Below are 16,029 nucleotides of genomic sequence, written 5' to 3'. Positions count from 1 at the left end.
GGAATAAAAACACAGGTATTAACTACTTCTTCTTCTCTGAGTTCATTTTTCACACCAGGAGAAAAATACTGCCACCTATTGGACTGAAGGGGCTATTGTTAGAGTTTTGGCTATTTCCTATTTGCATTGATGTTTGAATCATTTTACCCATGTCTGGCAAGTTTTTAGGTTTAGTGGGTTTTTGTTTACTTACCACTGTCAACTCAGCATGCCCTCATATTGCTGTAATATCCTCATACACACTTCATGTTTTCATTTTAAAGGTGCCATTGATAACAATTATAACATTAAGCCACTAGATGTCGTATTCTCCCTCCCCTGTTCCATTGCATTTACTTCACAACAAGTTGTTGCCAGTTCGTTGCACAGCCTGCATATTTTATGGATCTTTTGTGGTAGATTAAAAGTAATTTTGCAACATGTAGCTATAGGCCTACATTGTAGCCATGGTAGTATTCACTTATTCTGCAGCCTGATGGAGACACTAGTGTCAAACTCAGCCATTTATCTGTTTTATCCACACTAACTGGCAACTCGATCGCTGACGACCCAGAGATACCATGTGGATGCCAACGTCGATATACTGTTGGCTCGCAAGCCTTTTTAGAAGTGGGAACCAAACGTCAGATATCTTCCACAGATATAAACAAAACATTCACTTTGGACCCGTCAACATTTTTTAAATGATTAATTCATAATACTTTTTTTCGCCACCTTTCTAAAAGCTCTATGGATGCATTATTTTTTTTTAAATGATTTGTCTACATAAAAATGTTATCAGAATATCGTTTAATGTTGCCTTTGTTTATATATTCATGTACGTTTGTGGCATTGTCATTGTCTGTTTAATTGTGGCGGGATGCTGCATTTCGCCAGTGGGCTGACATTTGGATAATATTCGAATGGAATATTTAAGTATTTTGTTACTGATTTGGGTCACAACATCTATCACTTCTTTTTTTTACTGGATCTTTTTTTTCTTTGATGCCTTTCCCCAGTTCCCCAATTTCAGTTAATCTCTACTACATCTTGTATCTCAATTTCAAGTAAAGTGAAACTAACATCCATGCCACTCACCAAACTGCCATCTATCCTGACTTTTTTAAATTTATAACTTCTAGCAGATCTGCAGCATGTTATGTCAGTGTGATACACTTTATGTTATCCAGAAACAAAACCTAGGACTAAAGAAAAGTAATTGTGTATGCTGGACAATCAATCACAAGTTAAAGCTTTAATTTAATCAAGTTTATTATGTAAAAGAATGACATTAAAGATATAAGACATAATATTATGACATTAATTAAAAAAAAAAACTAGAATAAAACATTCCATTTATATATTGTTAATATTTACTTTTATACTTTGTTTATAAAGCTGAAGGACATTTGTTCTGGAGGAAACATTGCCACAGGAGAGTATGAAAGAAAATCTTTCTCAACTGTTCATGGCAATGCTAATGATAATTCTGTGATCAAACATCCATCCTGTTAAGAATCATTACTAAACATCACAAAATGTTCAACATTTTCTGCGCAAATCCCCTTGAACTGCAAACTAGTGTGAGACAAACTTTTGACAGAATAGTGTTGCATCGGTTAACACAATCTTTGCACATTGTCAACCAATCCTCTCCCCATGTCGATTGTATTTTAGTCATACAGCAGAAGGTGGAGAAAATACAATTACCGGTATAACCATTTAAAAATCATCATTCATTACTTCTATTGCTGAGCATGAAACTACATACCCTGTAACAGAATCCCAGTTTAAGACATTATGATTACAGCATCTGAGTTTAGTCATGAAACGGGACCGTCCTATTGTGAAATACTTGTACACATCAACCAAGCATACCCAAATTATACCAGTCAACATCAAATATTCATACAGTCAACACAGAAATATGTGTCAATCCACAACTAGTGCTGATGTTCTGCTACTTCCTACAAATACCACTAAAAGATCAACAGAGTCTTGCCACTGTTAACCTCAAGTCCTGCTTCAGACATTTACTTATATTCTAATAATATTTTCTGTTTATTAGTGTCTATTCCTCTCATTGGCTCTGGATGTAATTTTGCCACCAATACCTGCAACTATTTTTTAATAACAGCTGCCGCTTGAGGGTGCTTTCACATCAGGGATCCAGGCCCGGATCCGAGTTCACCTGACCCCAATGTGAACACTCCGAGCCGTACTTGGGCACGGTCCACTTGGGGTGCTTTCACATCAGGGAAGAACTTTAGATTTGGCTTTTTTTCACATTAAACTTACAGTCCAGTTCGACCAAAGCACACTTGGTGATTGTTGGAAAGACTAACGACGACGGTTTAGGTGAGTTTTATTTTGTTTCTGTCCAGTTTGAATGAAGTGTTTTACGATGTTCAGCTACCTACAGCTGATCTCAACATAAACAAAAATACACGTTGATGATGATGCAAGTGTACTCGGGTACGGACCAACTTTACTGATGTGAAAGCTGAGCGGCTAGGGAGTGGGGAGGGGGGGCAATCATACTCTGGCATGGTACGAATAAATCGTACCTAATATGAAAACGCCCTAATTGGCAACACATTTGTACATCTGCCAAACTAAACGCATTACTTTTCCTGTTGATTTTCTCATAATTCATGTGATTTTTATGGATATGCTGTGTGTCCGGCTGAACTTTCCTCATTTTCATTTTGCACTCCGTAAATTAAAGAGTACATTGAGCATGTTAGGATATGGGACTTGCTGAATGAACCATGCTGAATATAGAGAAAGCATGACACGAATACGAAAGTGATATTGTCCCGACGTTTCCCCTGAAAACTGTTGCTGAGTTGACGCAGACCTGCAGAATAAAATGAGAGATGAGAGGCCAGCGTTGATAAAATCCCCTGATATCAGTTAGCTTTCAGTACTGTGTCCCTTAGTCCCAACATAGATACGTTTTACATTCCAATGACAGCAATGTTTCTTCAAACATTTAAGCCTCAGAGCATCAGATATCATTATTTAGTGTAAACAGTGGAGTTCCCTCTCCTGGCAGCCACGGATGAGAACAAACAGCAGTATATTGTCAAACACGCCATAAAAATTAGACTTTGAGAATCTACATTTGACAATACCAGCCAATCAGTCAGGACTTGACTTTAAATCCTGAAGCCACATTCATCCAGTGCAAACAAGCCCATTAATAATGCAGAGTAAAAATAGGAGACAAGTTGTCACAAAATGAAAACACTTTCATATATATGGCAATAATGATAAGCTGATAAATTCAATCGACTGAATGATTTAAAAAAGGCATGGATAGGTGTTCTAATAACACTGGAAAGTATCTGCTACTGTCCTGCCACTAGATGTTACAGGCCTGACATTTCTGGAGTAAAGTGGGAAAGGCCTCACAAGCATCTACTGAGCTCCCCGAGACTTTGTTCAGTATTAAAGCGCGTATAATGAGCTGGGTACCTCAGCCTCTTTCAGCAAGGCAGCTCTTTTTTAAGTCTACAGGCCGACTGCACAATGGAGCTTGGTTCTGTAGATCAGCGTGAGCTCACAAAGAGAGCCAAAGGAGGTTGTGCTAGTGATTTAAGTTCTCCTTTTCAAAATGTCGCACCACTCGGTTGCCAAGGAGCATGCAAAGCCGCCATGTCTGAAACTTGGCTCCGTTTCGAGGGTTTGTAATGTTGTTTTTCAGAGTTTAAATGCTATGAAGTCTTATCAAAGTGTTCTTGTATATGGAGTCCTATTATACACAGATGTAACCTTCAGTTTTCCATATAGAGAAAAACTAAACAATTCAAACTTAATAACATTCGGTCTTTTCAGCAGCCAAAGTTGTACAACCTGAATCACTTCTCAGTGGTCTGGGGGGGGGGGGGGGGGCGGCGGGGGGGGGGGGGGGGGGGGGGGGCACTGATCGTTTGTGGAGAATGAGACATTGAGCAGCATGTAGGAGTGGTAGAATGGCAAATTCATGGACACATACGTACAACTAATACAAAATGGATTTTTGTTTTTATCCAGATGAAGATTCAGAATAGCAGTAGTCAGTTTTCACTGTGATGAAAGGTAAAGAAGCTTCAGCAGTTATTTAAAAAAAAAAAAGGACAATTCATTTCTACTGGCCTGAGTAACCTAAAGAATCAACAATTCCAGCCCCAATGAAGGAAAAACACGACGAAGAGGATGAACAGATAGGAAACGCCACTCAGTCCTCTTGAATAAGAATGAGGCTTGTGTTCACAGTAGCCTGTTCGTTCATTTGAAGAGAGCGAAAGCCTCATTTCCTGGCTGAGATGCAGACTGATTGAGCTGTTATACATGCAAATCAAGGCAGCAACAGTTCCAATTTCTGATGTCCGCTGTGCTCCATATCCAGATTTTCTCTCAAGTGCCGTGTAAGTAGTGCATGTCCTTGACTTTGATTCCCTTGTCTGGGTCCAGCAGAACATTTTCAAGCATTTCCCCATTTATATCCACTTGTCTGGGTCCAGCGATGATGAAAGATATGTCGCTGATTCAAACACTGATCTTGAATCTCATTTGAGCAGCAAAAGAAAACAAACTGCTGGAGTTGTGTCGTGACGGTGCACGAGTTGAGTTCAAACAGCACCCTCGACGTCTCACAAGGAACAAAAGACTCACTTGAGTTACATACTGCATGCTTTACTTAAAAACACACAAACAAACCAAAACATCTGCTCATGTTAGAAACAATATTCCAGTTGTTCAGCATACTCGTGCCGACCAAAGGAGTTGGGTCTACATCAGCATGTGAGAGGGAGAATACAAACTTTCATTGGTGGTTGACTGGGGTCCCACTGTAGCAGCCTGTCTCCCCGTCACCCACACATAAAGGACAGCCTCAGGATGCAAAGGTCCATCCTCGCCCCAGCCGAGGAGGGCACACCAGAAGTCTTGCTTTAGAGACGGTCAAGTGTTGGTGAGCAGCATCAGTCTGCCCCGCTCTCAGACAGAGAACTCAGACCCGCCAAGGCGACCTTGAGTCAACAGCAACAGGCGACGCAGACGCAGGCCTGTGAATGGATTGCACCACAGCAGGGAGGGCGTACCCCCGAACACAGCTCTCATTCCGTCCCATCTCATGCGACGCTCCCACGTGGGCTTCTCATTTTTAAGACGTTCAATCTCCTGCAAGACATTCAAACCCCTCTGTGAATAAAAGATTCCTCATTAAGTTAGCTGTCTGCTTTGGCTCATTAGCATGCTAAGACACAGAGGTATTAAACTAATAACATGTTATATATACTTGAAGAGCCAAAGGTATTGAGGTTCCCTTGTCATCTTTTTCCTAGACGACCTACAGTATGCTGCCAAACACACACACACACAACCTGTTGAGAGGAACAACGCTTGTGGGGTGCAGTGGGTACTGACCGTCTCGTCGTTGCAGATGGAGTGGAGCTGCGTGCCAAACATTACAGCTGTGAAAGTGAGGAAGAGGATGGCTTCGAGGCAGAGGAAGATCAGCAGCAGCACAGACACCCCTGGAGAGAAGTCACTGCACTCTGGTGACAGGAGGAGAGGATGAGAGGTGGAGTTTTTAATTTGCACTGAACAACTGAAATGTCAAATGAAACACTGAGTAAATTACCGATGCATATATTAATACAGGACTGGAGTAACTCTAGCGTATCCTTCCCAAAACTGTTACCTTATTCTACAACTAAGGACGAGCTCTGGTGTAAACTTGACTGCCATTTTGCATCTGTCGCAGTAGCCTGGAATACTGGTTAGCATTGAAAACAAATTGGTGGAAAACATTTCCCTGCTAAGTTAAGAGTATTATCTTGTAGAGGGCAGTAGAAGCTGGTGAACGAAGAATGAAATAGTATCCTCATTTTCTGGTTCATTCCTTCAGAGAGACACACAAGGGAGCAGGAAAAGATCAATAGCAGCTCTGTGATGATTGTGCAGAGCAGCTGTTCTTACAACAGGATAACAATCTCTTTGCCTTTTCCACTCTGATATGTCTCTGTTCATCTTTCTGAGCAGTCTCAATCTCTTGTATAAATAGTTGTATTTCTGACATCCTGTGTCTTTTTGACTTAAACGCAAATCATAGTTGATGCTGCAACACAGAGAGGCCTTACCGTTCCACTGGACTTTAATACAGGTGAAGAAGTGCATACCACTGAGGCCCAGGGCGTGGGCAGAAATCAAAGCTATGTACATCTGCAGAAAGAAGCGAGATAATGAGAAAAATTGAGACTCTTATCCCACAAGCTTGGTTTGCAAATACTGTGTTAATGTAGGCCAGTTCATTTCACATTTGTAATTAAACTCTAAAATCTTTTGACTTGCAGTTAAAACAACGTGTAGTGCTGTGTTGTTATATATATATTTTTTTACTATAAACCTCTCTATCTTTGGCATCTATCTGTAAGGAGCGCAAACTAAACATTTCATCTCACGTGTGACCTTTTACTGCTCAGCCATATATGACAGCTTTATGTTTCTGTTATCAAATAAATTCCAGTCAGCAAATGAAGCCATAAAAAAGAGCTGATGTTGTGGAGCGACTCATAAATGGCTACGAGTGTACGCTTCATGTCGGCCTGTGTCTGTTGTGCATTGCATCACTGTGAACCTCAGCTGGTTATTTCATCTAGAAATATTAGTCTGATACAAAAACATGTCATTTAAGTAAATTAAAAACAAAAAAATGTGTTGAGTCAAGATTAATGTAAACTTGTTGTTTATTCATTTATTATAATGAACACTAAGTGATTCAAAGGAATGACCTTATCCATAAACTGTACATTTCTTACCCTTATCACACCCCTTGTGAAAATTAAACATACTACTAAATGAGTATTTCTGTGTACTTACAGTGAAAAGTACAAAGAATCTCTGATTCTTTTCTCCTACGCAGTTATTGACCCAGGGACAGTGGTGATCCATCTTCCGGATACATCTTTTACAAATACTGCAGGCAGGAGATAGAAGATGTATTAATGCAGGACACACTGACTCTGGTAATGTCATCAACTGTACTGCTGCTGTTTACACAAAATGTTCATATACAGATGTTTTCAAAAGCACAATTTGGATGCTATAAGATGGGGTAAAGCAGGGGTTCTCAACATTTTGTAACTTGAGGTCTACATCCGAGGACCCCCTTCCCAGATAAATGATAAACTGGGCTATAAATATGTGTTACATCACGGTCAGGTGTAATGAACCACATAAATATTCAGCTTACCCTCACCCATCACTGCCTGCCATTATGAATCCAAAATATTCAGGGTCATATTTCCTCATCACACACTTTTTTTACTGGTGCAGGGATGTCTCCAACATCACTTTTTTGTGGGGGGAGACTCGTGGGTACCCACGGGATCCATTTTCATTCAGATATCTTGAGGTCAGAGGTCAAGGGATCCCTTTCAAATGGCCATGTCATTTTCTCCTCTGAGCATTATTTATCCTCCTCTTTCCCGACAAGCTAGCATACCATACCATTTTTGGTTTCATGTGATACCAGTATCTTCACTCTACCTTTAAAACTGAGCCCGCTACAACCTCTGAAAGACAGAATAGCGGCTGTCGGATTTTGAAGAGGTTAATTTAACCATTTGGCAGTGCCTCCACGGCCCGCTAGACCAGTGGGCCCCAGCCCAGTGGTTGAGAATCGCTGGGGTAAAGGAGCATGTCACAATTTAATTCTGTGCAAAATTGGTCTCAACAATTAAGACTGACCTGCAGTGGTGTGCCCTTTCAGGCTTGATGCTGCAGCACTTCGGGCACTTGTAGATGACCTCGCCAGGCTTCAGCTGTAAGCTCTCCATGTACTCCTTGGTTGCGTTGCCCTTAGGAACCGCACCCTTAGGAGGGGGGCAGACAGACAAAGACAAATGCTGTTAGTTACAAATGTAGCAATCTAACAATTGTTTTTACATTTCTGGGTCTGTGAAAAAATGCTTCAAACACCCACTACTTGTACACAAATACAAATAAACTTAAGACCTTTAAAGTTTTACACCCTGTTGCACAACCTTCTGTGTACTATTTTGGGCTTTTAAATGGAGCAATTGTTAAGGCTGGGCTGTTGGGCTAGAAAGGACCAGTGGAGCTGTCATCACACATCTAGTTTCTCTGAGTAAACATGAGTCAACACTGCAGCAACAGCAGCAGCAGCAGCACTAACAGTATTTGACCTACAACCCCCTGAAGCATGAATTGGTTGAATTCACAGACTAGTCACAAAGTATCAGTAACAAAGTCAGAATAAAGGGCCGTCCACACCAACGATAATGATGTGAGCATCCACACTGATGTACGATAACGTTGTGTAAACAGTGGCGCCAAGCATGCGCTGCACGCTCCAGCTGTACACTTCTTTCAGGCATGACGGTGTATTTGTTCCACACAAGAGGATGGATTAGTAAAATGGTCTTTGAACATATATTTTCTATCAGCAATGATGTGCAGCCTACTTATTGAAATAAATAAGCAGCAGATTTCTTATTCTAATAAGATAAATAAAGGCTAAATCCGGTGCATTATAAATGTTGTATCTGTCGTTTCTGTCCACGAAAACTATTTACGTTTTTCATTTTTTTCCACATTGGTGCCTCCCAGCCGGGCAAATTGGCTCGTGCCCCCAAGCGCTCGCCCGATGCAATATATGGATAATCTGGCCCATATTATTAATTGATTATTGATCATACGGAGGAGAGAAGGTTGAGTCTCTTCGCCATGTTGACGCCTTGTAAATTCCGATGGATTTTGATTGTCAGTGTTTCTATCGTTCATCAAAACGCTCTGAAAGTGATCCCAACTATATCGTTCGCCACCGATGTTGTTGTTAATGTTGTGGTGTGGACTCCGCCATCCACTTGAGTTAGAACAATGTATAAAATTATATATTTATAGTTTTCACACACTGCAGTTGGAAAAAGCAAACCAAATTATTGATTGCTTAAAAATATCAAAAGACTTCACATAATAATACCAGAGAATTAAAAAGCAGCTGTCAATGGAACTAACTAGATCGAGTTAACTGAATTTGGATGAGAAAAAGTAATTTGAAAAAAGTACTCATTGTGAAGACCCTTCAATAAAAACTCCAAAAACATTCACAGTTGTTCAGATGTGATGTGATTGCAAACACTAAGGGAACTAAGGACCCCAGGAAGACTAGCCGGTGCCATTGGTATCAGCTAATGGGGATCCTTTTTAAATAAAAAAATAAATAAAATAAGGGAAGATTTAGTAAAAAAAATACTGTTTTCAGATTAGCAAATTAAATTGGACAATTTAATAGGCTGTTCTACACAGCTTTCCCTCACACTGCCCGTCAGCTCAGTGTCCCATGTTACATCAGTGAGTGACTACAAGTGTCTGACCATGGCAGTGCTTCCTGCTTGTGTTGTACCAACCACTGCCAAGGCAACTACTACAGTTTGACTCCTGACCCCAAGGGTTAGCTTTGTCTTACTCACTGATTATGTTTTCTCTACCTCTTCTGCAGTTTCAATCCCTCTTTTCCTCCATCTGCATCCTCAACCTTACCCACTCCTACTCTCCTTATCATCCTTACCGGGTCAGTCATCATGGTGCGCATATGTGAGGCCAATGCAAGCACAGCCAGGGAGTTGAAGGTGGCCCCGTTCAACAGCGAGTACCAGAAGTTCTTGCCGGGCAGCAGCATGACAAAGTTCACCACAAATTCAGCATACAGCACCAGGAACCAGGTAATGCCTGCACACACCATCCCACAGCTGTCCTGAATGAACCACAGTGATCGGTTCCCCGCCGCGTGGCCAGCGTGGGGACCTCCAACCATCACCCCGGCTGCCAGGCTCCCTGTCTCGACATCTGCACCTGGCGACAGCAGCGGGTGGTGCTGCTCCATATCTCGCAGTCGGTGGTTTGAAGACTGCATCCTGCCCTAAGAGGAGGGAAAATATTCAAATTAGGGCTACTGTGTTGGTCTTCCCACAATGGAAAAGGACAAAGCATATATAATAGTTATTTCCATAAATACACAGTGTTTTTTGACAACTACTTTTATAATGTATGTTGGGTAAAATACACAAATGAGAGCTATATATGGCTATATATAGCTATATTTGAAACATGACCACAACAAGAGGGGGATGAAGAGAGACCGATATGAAGGCAGAGAGATTGAGGAAGAGAAGATTCAAACAGAAGAGATGTGGTAGGAAAAACCAAGGATACAAGGATGGTCCCTATCTTAGTCGATTAGCCGACTAATTGGTCGTTTTGGTCTTAGGGTGCTTTCATAAGCCATAGTCCATTTGGCTAGTCTGAATCAGAGTTATATTAATACTTTTGGTTTGTTTATTATTTAGTCTGGTCCGGTTTCACGGTGCACAAATCAAAGCGGACCAAATAAAAAAAAAAAGTTGCTGAGGGGAGTGTACGAAGCAGCGAATTTATCTCTTTCATCTCAAGAGCTGCCACTTCTATGGATCGTGGACTTTGATGTTGTCAAACTTTTTTCACTTTGACTCGGCACTGATCTTCTGCACACGAATCCGTTCTCTCTCCAGTTTATGAATTTATAAACGTCATTATTTTTGTGGAATTTATTTAGCATATTCTCTTCTCATAGGCTCAGATATCAAGCAAACATCCGTCCTTTCTCATGTTAACCTGTCGTTTAACTGTGTTCATTTCAACAAATGCCCACACAGGCAGCCTGTGTTTTGGTTCACTTGGAAAAGGTCCGAGTCCACCTTTCGCAAGCGGTCTCGGTCCAGTTGTTTTGGTCCGCACCAGAGTGCGATCACTCTGTTCACAACTGCCGAAACGAATCGCACCAGAGTTTCATTAAAGCAGACTAAATGTTGGCTTGTGAAAGCACCCTTAGTCGACTAAGATTTCTTTCGCCGATAAGTCATTTTTTTATGCTTTTTTCATGCTGAATGACTTATGTCCAAGAAACTTATGAGCACATCTCTGGTAAACATAAGATTTAAAGTGGTACTTTTCTGTGATTTTTTGTAGAGAAACTCAGTTTCATATATCACAGATCTGGCGAATTAAATCAACTAATCGATTAGTCGACAAAATTGTATGAGTGTTAGTTCTTTGGTCGAGGACAGCCCTATTAATAACAACATTAAAGGAATAGTATACAGTATGAAGAGCCAGCTAAATCACGACTTTCTTTCATGAAATAAATAAGTCACAGAAGCAGTATACAGCCTTGTGAGTCCTACATCACATGAGAACCCTGAATATCTTTTTTTTCAAGTTTTATAGCAATCTGACCGGGAGCTACAGACATCTTGCTCACACCAAAGCGATGAACAGAAAACCAACTAACATCACCATCCTTAAACCACGTCACTAGTGGGGCAAAAAAAATGTATTCACTCAACTCTTCAAGCTCAGGGCCTTTTGAGTCAGGCAGCTGAGTCAGATTACCTGAGTCATTGGAGTTTCTTCCTCTGTATTTATGTCAAGGTCACAAGAGACCGTCCGTGACCTGCCCGAGAGACTACAGTATGTCTGAAGCATTATGAATCAATAAATGATCCCTTTAGGAAACTGATCCTGCAGCTGAGGAACATGTGAAGAACACAGGCTAATAAATATCTATAGACCCGGTTACCTCCTGATGGCAGACTTCACTGAGACTCAAAGTAAACTAATTAAACAATGAAGTACAAAAACATCACTGATTTTAGATTTCCTTGGTGTAAAAAGGAAACTTACATTGCCATTTAATGTTAGACTAGCCAGACTCAGAATCCCCAAAATCCACTTGTCTCTGCCTATATAATCACGGAGCCTATTACATAAGTGAAATGGAAAGTTATTTCAATCTCTTCTTTCGTTCCATATTAAAGAAAAAACATGAATTCTTCCTTTTAAAGACCCACTCAAGAAACCACTTTAATACAATGAAACACATAAAATACAAACAGTTAATTTATTACAGTAGATTGAAGATGGATGGATTTAATGTGATAAATGCATATTTGCTCATTAAGCATTTAGGACAAACCCAGATTAATGATCAGTATCTCCCTTACTGCTGAGAAGGAGAGAATTGCCATCCTATCTAGACCTGCTAGCAAAGCACCCAGAAAGACTTTACTTGTATCTGTTTCAAAGAAGTGTTAAAATCCCAAGTTTCAAAGCTTTTCCTTCATGATAATAAAATTTGGGTGGCTACTAGGTGTCGGAATCACCAGAGACCCAACGATACGATATTATCAAGATACGATGTTATTGCGATTTTCAATATTTTGCGATATGCTGAGTATTGCGATAAGATTTATTACCCTTTTTCAATTGCAAATTATGCAGTTTGTCAACATCTGTTTTATCAAAGCCAAATCTAATCTAAATCTAGTTTTCACTCTGCTCATCTCAGAGTTTTCATTCACATATCTTGAGGTCAGAGGTCAAGGGACCCCTTTGAAAATGGCCTTGCCAGTTTTTCCTCTCCAAAATTTAGCGTAACTTTGGAGCGTTATTTAGCGTTCTTCCCGACAAGCTAACATGACGTGGTTACCAATCGATTCTGTTGTTTTCTAGTTTCATATGATACCAGTATCTTCACTCTAGACTGAGCCCGCTTAAACCTCTGAAAGACAGAACAGCGGACGGTTGTTAAGAAGTTAATAGTTTGTATAACAAAAGAACAATACTTGACGTCTGTGTATCGATACAATATTTACACACAAAATATCGCAATACTATGCTGTATTGATTTTTTCCCCACCAATATAGTAGATACGAATGTATTTAATTGTATAAAATGTACTGCATATTCAATTGAAAAAGGGTGTTGCTAAATAGAGATTGACATAGCAGTGAGATTCCTCTCTGAATTTGAAGTCTGTAATTGTCTCAAACTGGAGAGAAAGGCATTATAAACTGGCTATGCACATGTGTAGTGCTGTCATGACACTGTCTTTGACAACCAACCACACATATACGGCCTCTCCATTCCTGAAATGTCAGTGATACCGCTGAAATATCATCGCCTAAATATCAAACCAATATTTAGCCACAGAATTGACTCAAGTTGTTAATAAGTAGAGGTGCTTATTGCATTTGTTGCTGCAGTATTCTGGTAGACTCTGATGTAATGCTTTGAAGCAAATGACTGCTTCCTTTTTTGTGAAGCATTTTAATCAAATGAGACATTTCCGTTGAGACGGGTGGTGCAGAGCTAAGCTTTCAGTCTTTAGCTGACTAGCCAACCAGGCAGACTTCCAAGCACCACATTGCTGTTTGTTTCTGCTTGCTTCCAACAACTTTCCATGTCACTGGGTGTCATCGAAATTGCTTGCAAAATGGAAATGCCAACGGGGGACAAGAGGTGTTTGGCCTGCAGAGCCGAAACCCCACACCAGCAAAGATTGTCTTCCTGACTGCCACAAAAACAGAGATCCAGCTACGAGTCCATTTCAGACCACACAGTGACTCCATGGGAATTGATTGAGAGAAAGAATAATTGGAGTGTCTCCTGCTCCTGGCTATTCACCTTCTATGCACTAAGACAGGCAAGTTGTAAGAGGCTGGATAAGCTGATAATCTTAGAGCAGGATTGGTTGTAGGCTTTTCGCGGCTCGTGACACAACAACAACAACAGAAAGTAAGAAAATATAATTGATAGTGACTTTAAATCTGTGCTTTACTCACTTTAAAATGACTTACCCGAGGCGATGCTGCCCAACCCCTATGTGGCTTTTAATTCAAATTTCAATATATGACACAGAAACACACATTTCACATAGAGAATGTGAACAAAGTGGAAAAAAAGCCTACAAAAATAATACAAAACAAATGCCGCAGGTCTATTAATGTACCGTAATTTAACTTATGCATCTAGACTATGTGCATTTGTGTATATGATAAGATAAAATATAGGTCTTTCACTTTTATGCTTAACAAATTTCTAGGGGTCATGGATGGTTCAACTTGACCCTGGCACCAGACAGACTCCATCTCAATGTCACGTCAGGTTCAATCGTACAGAACAGAAACAGATCCACTGACATCCATCCTCTGGAAGGGCTCATGAGAATTTGTTTGTGTAAGCTGAAGATAAGAAAGGACTGGAGTATATTTAAAGTTGAATTAAAACATGACAGAGCCACCACTTGGAAAAGTGACACCTAATCTTGCAAAAACAATTAACAGTTTTTAAAAAATGTTATATTATTGACATTTTCTTTGCTGGTATTGGCTCTATAAAGGCTTTTATGCCCCACCAAACACCACTAAAACCCTGGGGAAAAAGAAGTCTGTCAGCAAGTAAGCAGAGCATAAACTACAGACTGAACAAAATAAACAAGTGCCACAGTTTCAAATGAATGAGTGCTTGCATGCTGAATGATGCAAGCACAGCTGAAATGCCTTAAAACAAATGTATATTTTTTGGCATCAAGAAGATCAAAGCTGGGGGAAATCACTATCTCGGTTGATGGCACTATTTCACATATCAAAGGCTACTTTTAAGAGCATCCCCAAGTAAAAAAAATCGTGATCTGAAAGAGTCAACTCAGAAAATGGTAGTGACCGGTGCATCTGGCTCATCCATTCGTGTTGCAGGATTTAATCAGAGCACCATGTTGCAATGATGGGAAATTGGAAATATTGGACACAAGGGGCTCAATCAGTAAGATCAACTACTGTAGAGTTGTATGGTGAATAACTCATGGCACAAGCGCGAGCTTGCAGGCAGTGCTACGTGTGTCAGGATGAAGTTATATTGAAGTTTTGCATTTAAAAGGGATACTTTGGGTGTTTTGAAGTGAGGGTGAAGTATGAGGTACTTATCCATAGTCAGTGTATTACCTACAGTAGATGACGGTCGGCACGCCCCCAGTTTGGAGAAACACACAGGAGTACCGGGAGCAAAGCAATGTACTGCTATGGACAGGGGCCGGCAGCAAAACATATTTTAGACACCCAAAAGAAAGGCTCAATCAATATCCGTTCAAGTGTGCGTAACACTTAGAATAATTTTACCACTTTATCTTGCCGTCAGACAGCCCTTTTCAACAGGGAACTGAACTGAAACATATCTATGCTCTCTTCAAAGCATCCAGAGTCAGTTGACAAAAACAGTATAGAAATATTTCACCTTCAGTTCAGTTCACCATTGGAAAATATTCTAACTATAGCGTACACTTAAATGGATATCGATTTTTTTTAGGTGGGCCTTTCTTTTAGGTGGATAAAATATGTTTCTCCAAATTTGGGGCGTGTCAACCGTCATCTACTGTAAGTAATACACCTACTATGGATAAATACCTCATACAACCCCACTTCAAAACACCCAGACTATCCCTTTAAGTTGAAGTTTGTTGATATTCATAACGCCGACGCCAGCAGGAACCATAGAAACTGAGGGAAAAGATATATATCAGAAATTTTTTAGACAACTTAAGTTCTAGTATAAAACCCTTTCCCATTATTATTCCAAGTCTGTGAAACTTGACAATAAAAAATGGAAATGTCAAGAAATATTACTGGCCAGCAATGCTATTTGTAGAAGCATTGAGAGCCTGCCAAAGGGTGTCTCGTTCTGTCAATATGACTTTTAACAAGTGTTCAATTGCAAACAATGATGTAAAACCACGCATCACCAGCGGCATGTTGTCTTTCTGTTGAACAAAAAAAAAAAAATCAGCATCGTCCTTAAGAGGACAGAAAACGCTCTTGGTCAGTTTATAGCGTATTGATTTTTCTGTGGTCAATGAAAGGGAGGTCCATTAATGTACACCAGCTGGTTGTCCAGCTGTCTGCCCTTCCCAGTTAGAGGGCACAACACCAGAGCCACTGGTCCCCCATCTCTTCCCCTTTCCTTATCTCCCTTCTTCTCTTCTCTCTCACATACACCACACAACCAGCAGTAACCTCAGTGTCATCCCGCTCAGATCACTTTGCAGGGTCACTCTGTTGCAGAGTCATCACACACTAAGTCATAGCAAGGGCTGGCATCTACCGTCAATGAAAATTAGATGTAACAAAAGCCAAAAACATTCCTGAAAGAAATGGGTTTCGATTTGCTAA

At 40.4% G+C, this 16,029-nt stretch overlaps 1 protein-coding gene across 2 annotated transcripts in view; it reads right to left on the bottom strand.

Moving 5' to 3' along the window:
• Positions 1-4,040: 4,040 nt before the first annotated feature.
• Positions 4,041-16,029, bottom strand: part of zdhhc7 (zinc finger DHHC-type palmitoyltransferase 7) — a 15,432-nt gene continuing 3,443 nt past the window's right edge. For both annotated transcript variants that reach the window (XM_037752552.1, XM_037752559.1), the window contains 6 exons: positions 9,560-9,910; positions 7,717-7,841; positions 6,847-6,943; positions 6,108-6,189; positions 5,392-5,522; positions 4,041-5,145 (listed from right to left, as the gene is read on the bottom strand). In XM_037752552.1, coding sequence (XP_037608480.1) covers positions 4,963-5,145; positions 5,392-5,522; positions 6,108-6,189; positions 6,847-6,943; positions 7,717-7,841; positions 9,560-9,904 — 963 coding nt within the window. In that variant the 5' untranslated portion in view covers positions 9,905-9,910 and the 3' untranslated portion in view covers positions 4,041-4,962. The remainder of the gene's footprint in view (positions 5,146-5,391; positions 5,523-6,107; positions 6,190-6,846; positions 6,944-7,716; positions 7,842-9,559; positions 9,911-16,029) is intronic.

The sequence above is a fragment of the Sebastes umbrosus genome, chromosome 2 (genome assembly GCF_015220745.1).
Source record: "Sebastes umbrosus isolate fSebUmb1 chromosome 2, fSebUmb1.pri, whole genome shotgun sequence".
In the NCBI taxonomy this organism is placed as follows: Eukaryota; Metazoa; Chordata; class Actinopteri; order Perciformes; family Sebastidae; genus Sebastes; species Sebastes umbrosus.
Note: the sequence above shows the minus strand (reverse complement) of the source record. Positions and strands in the feature narration are given on the sequence as shown.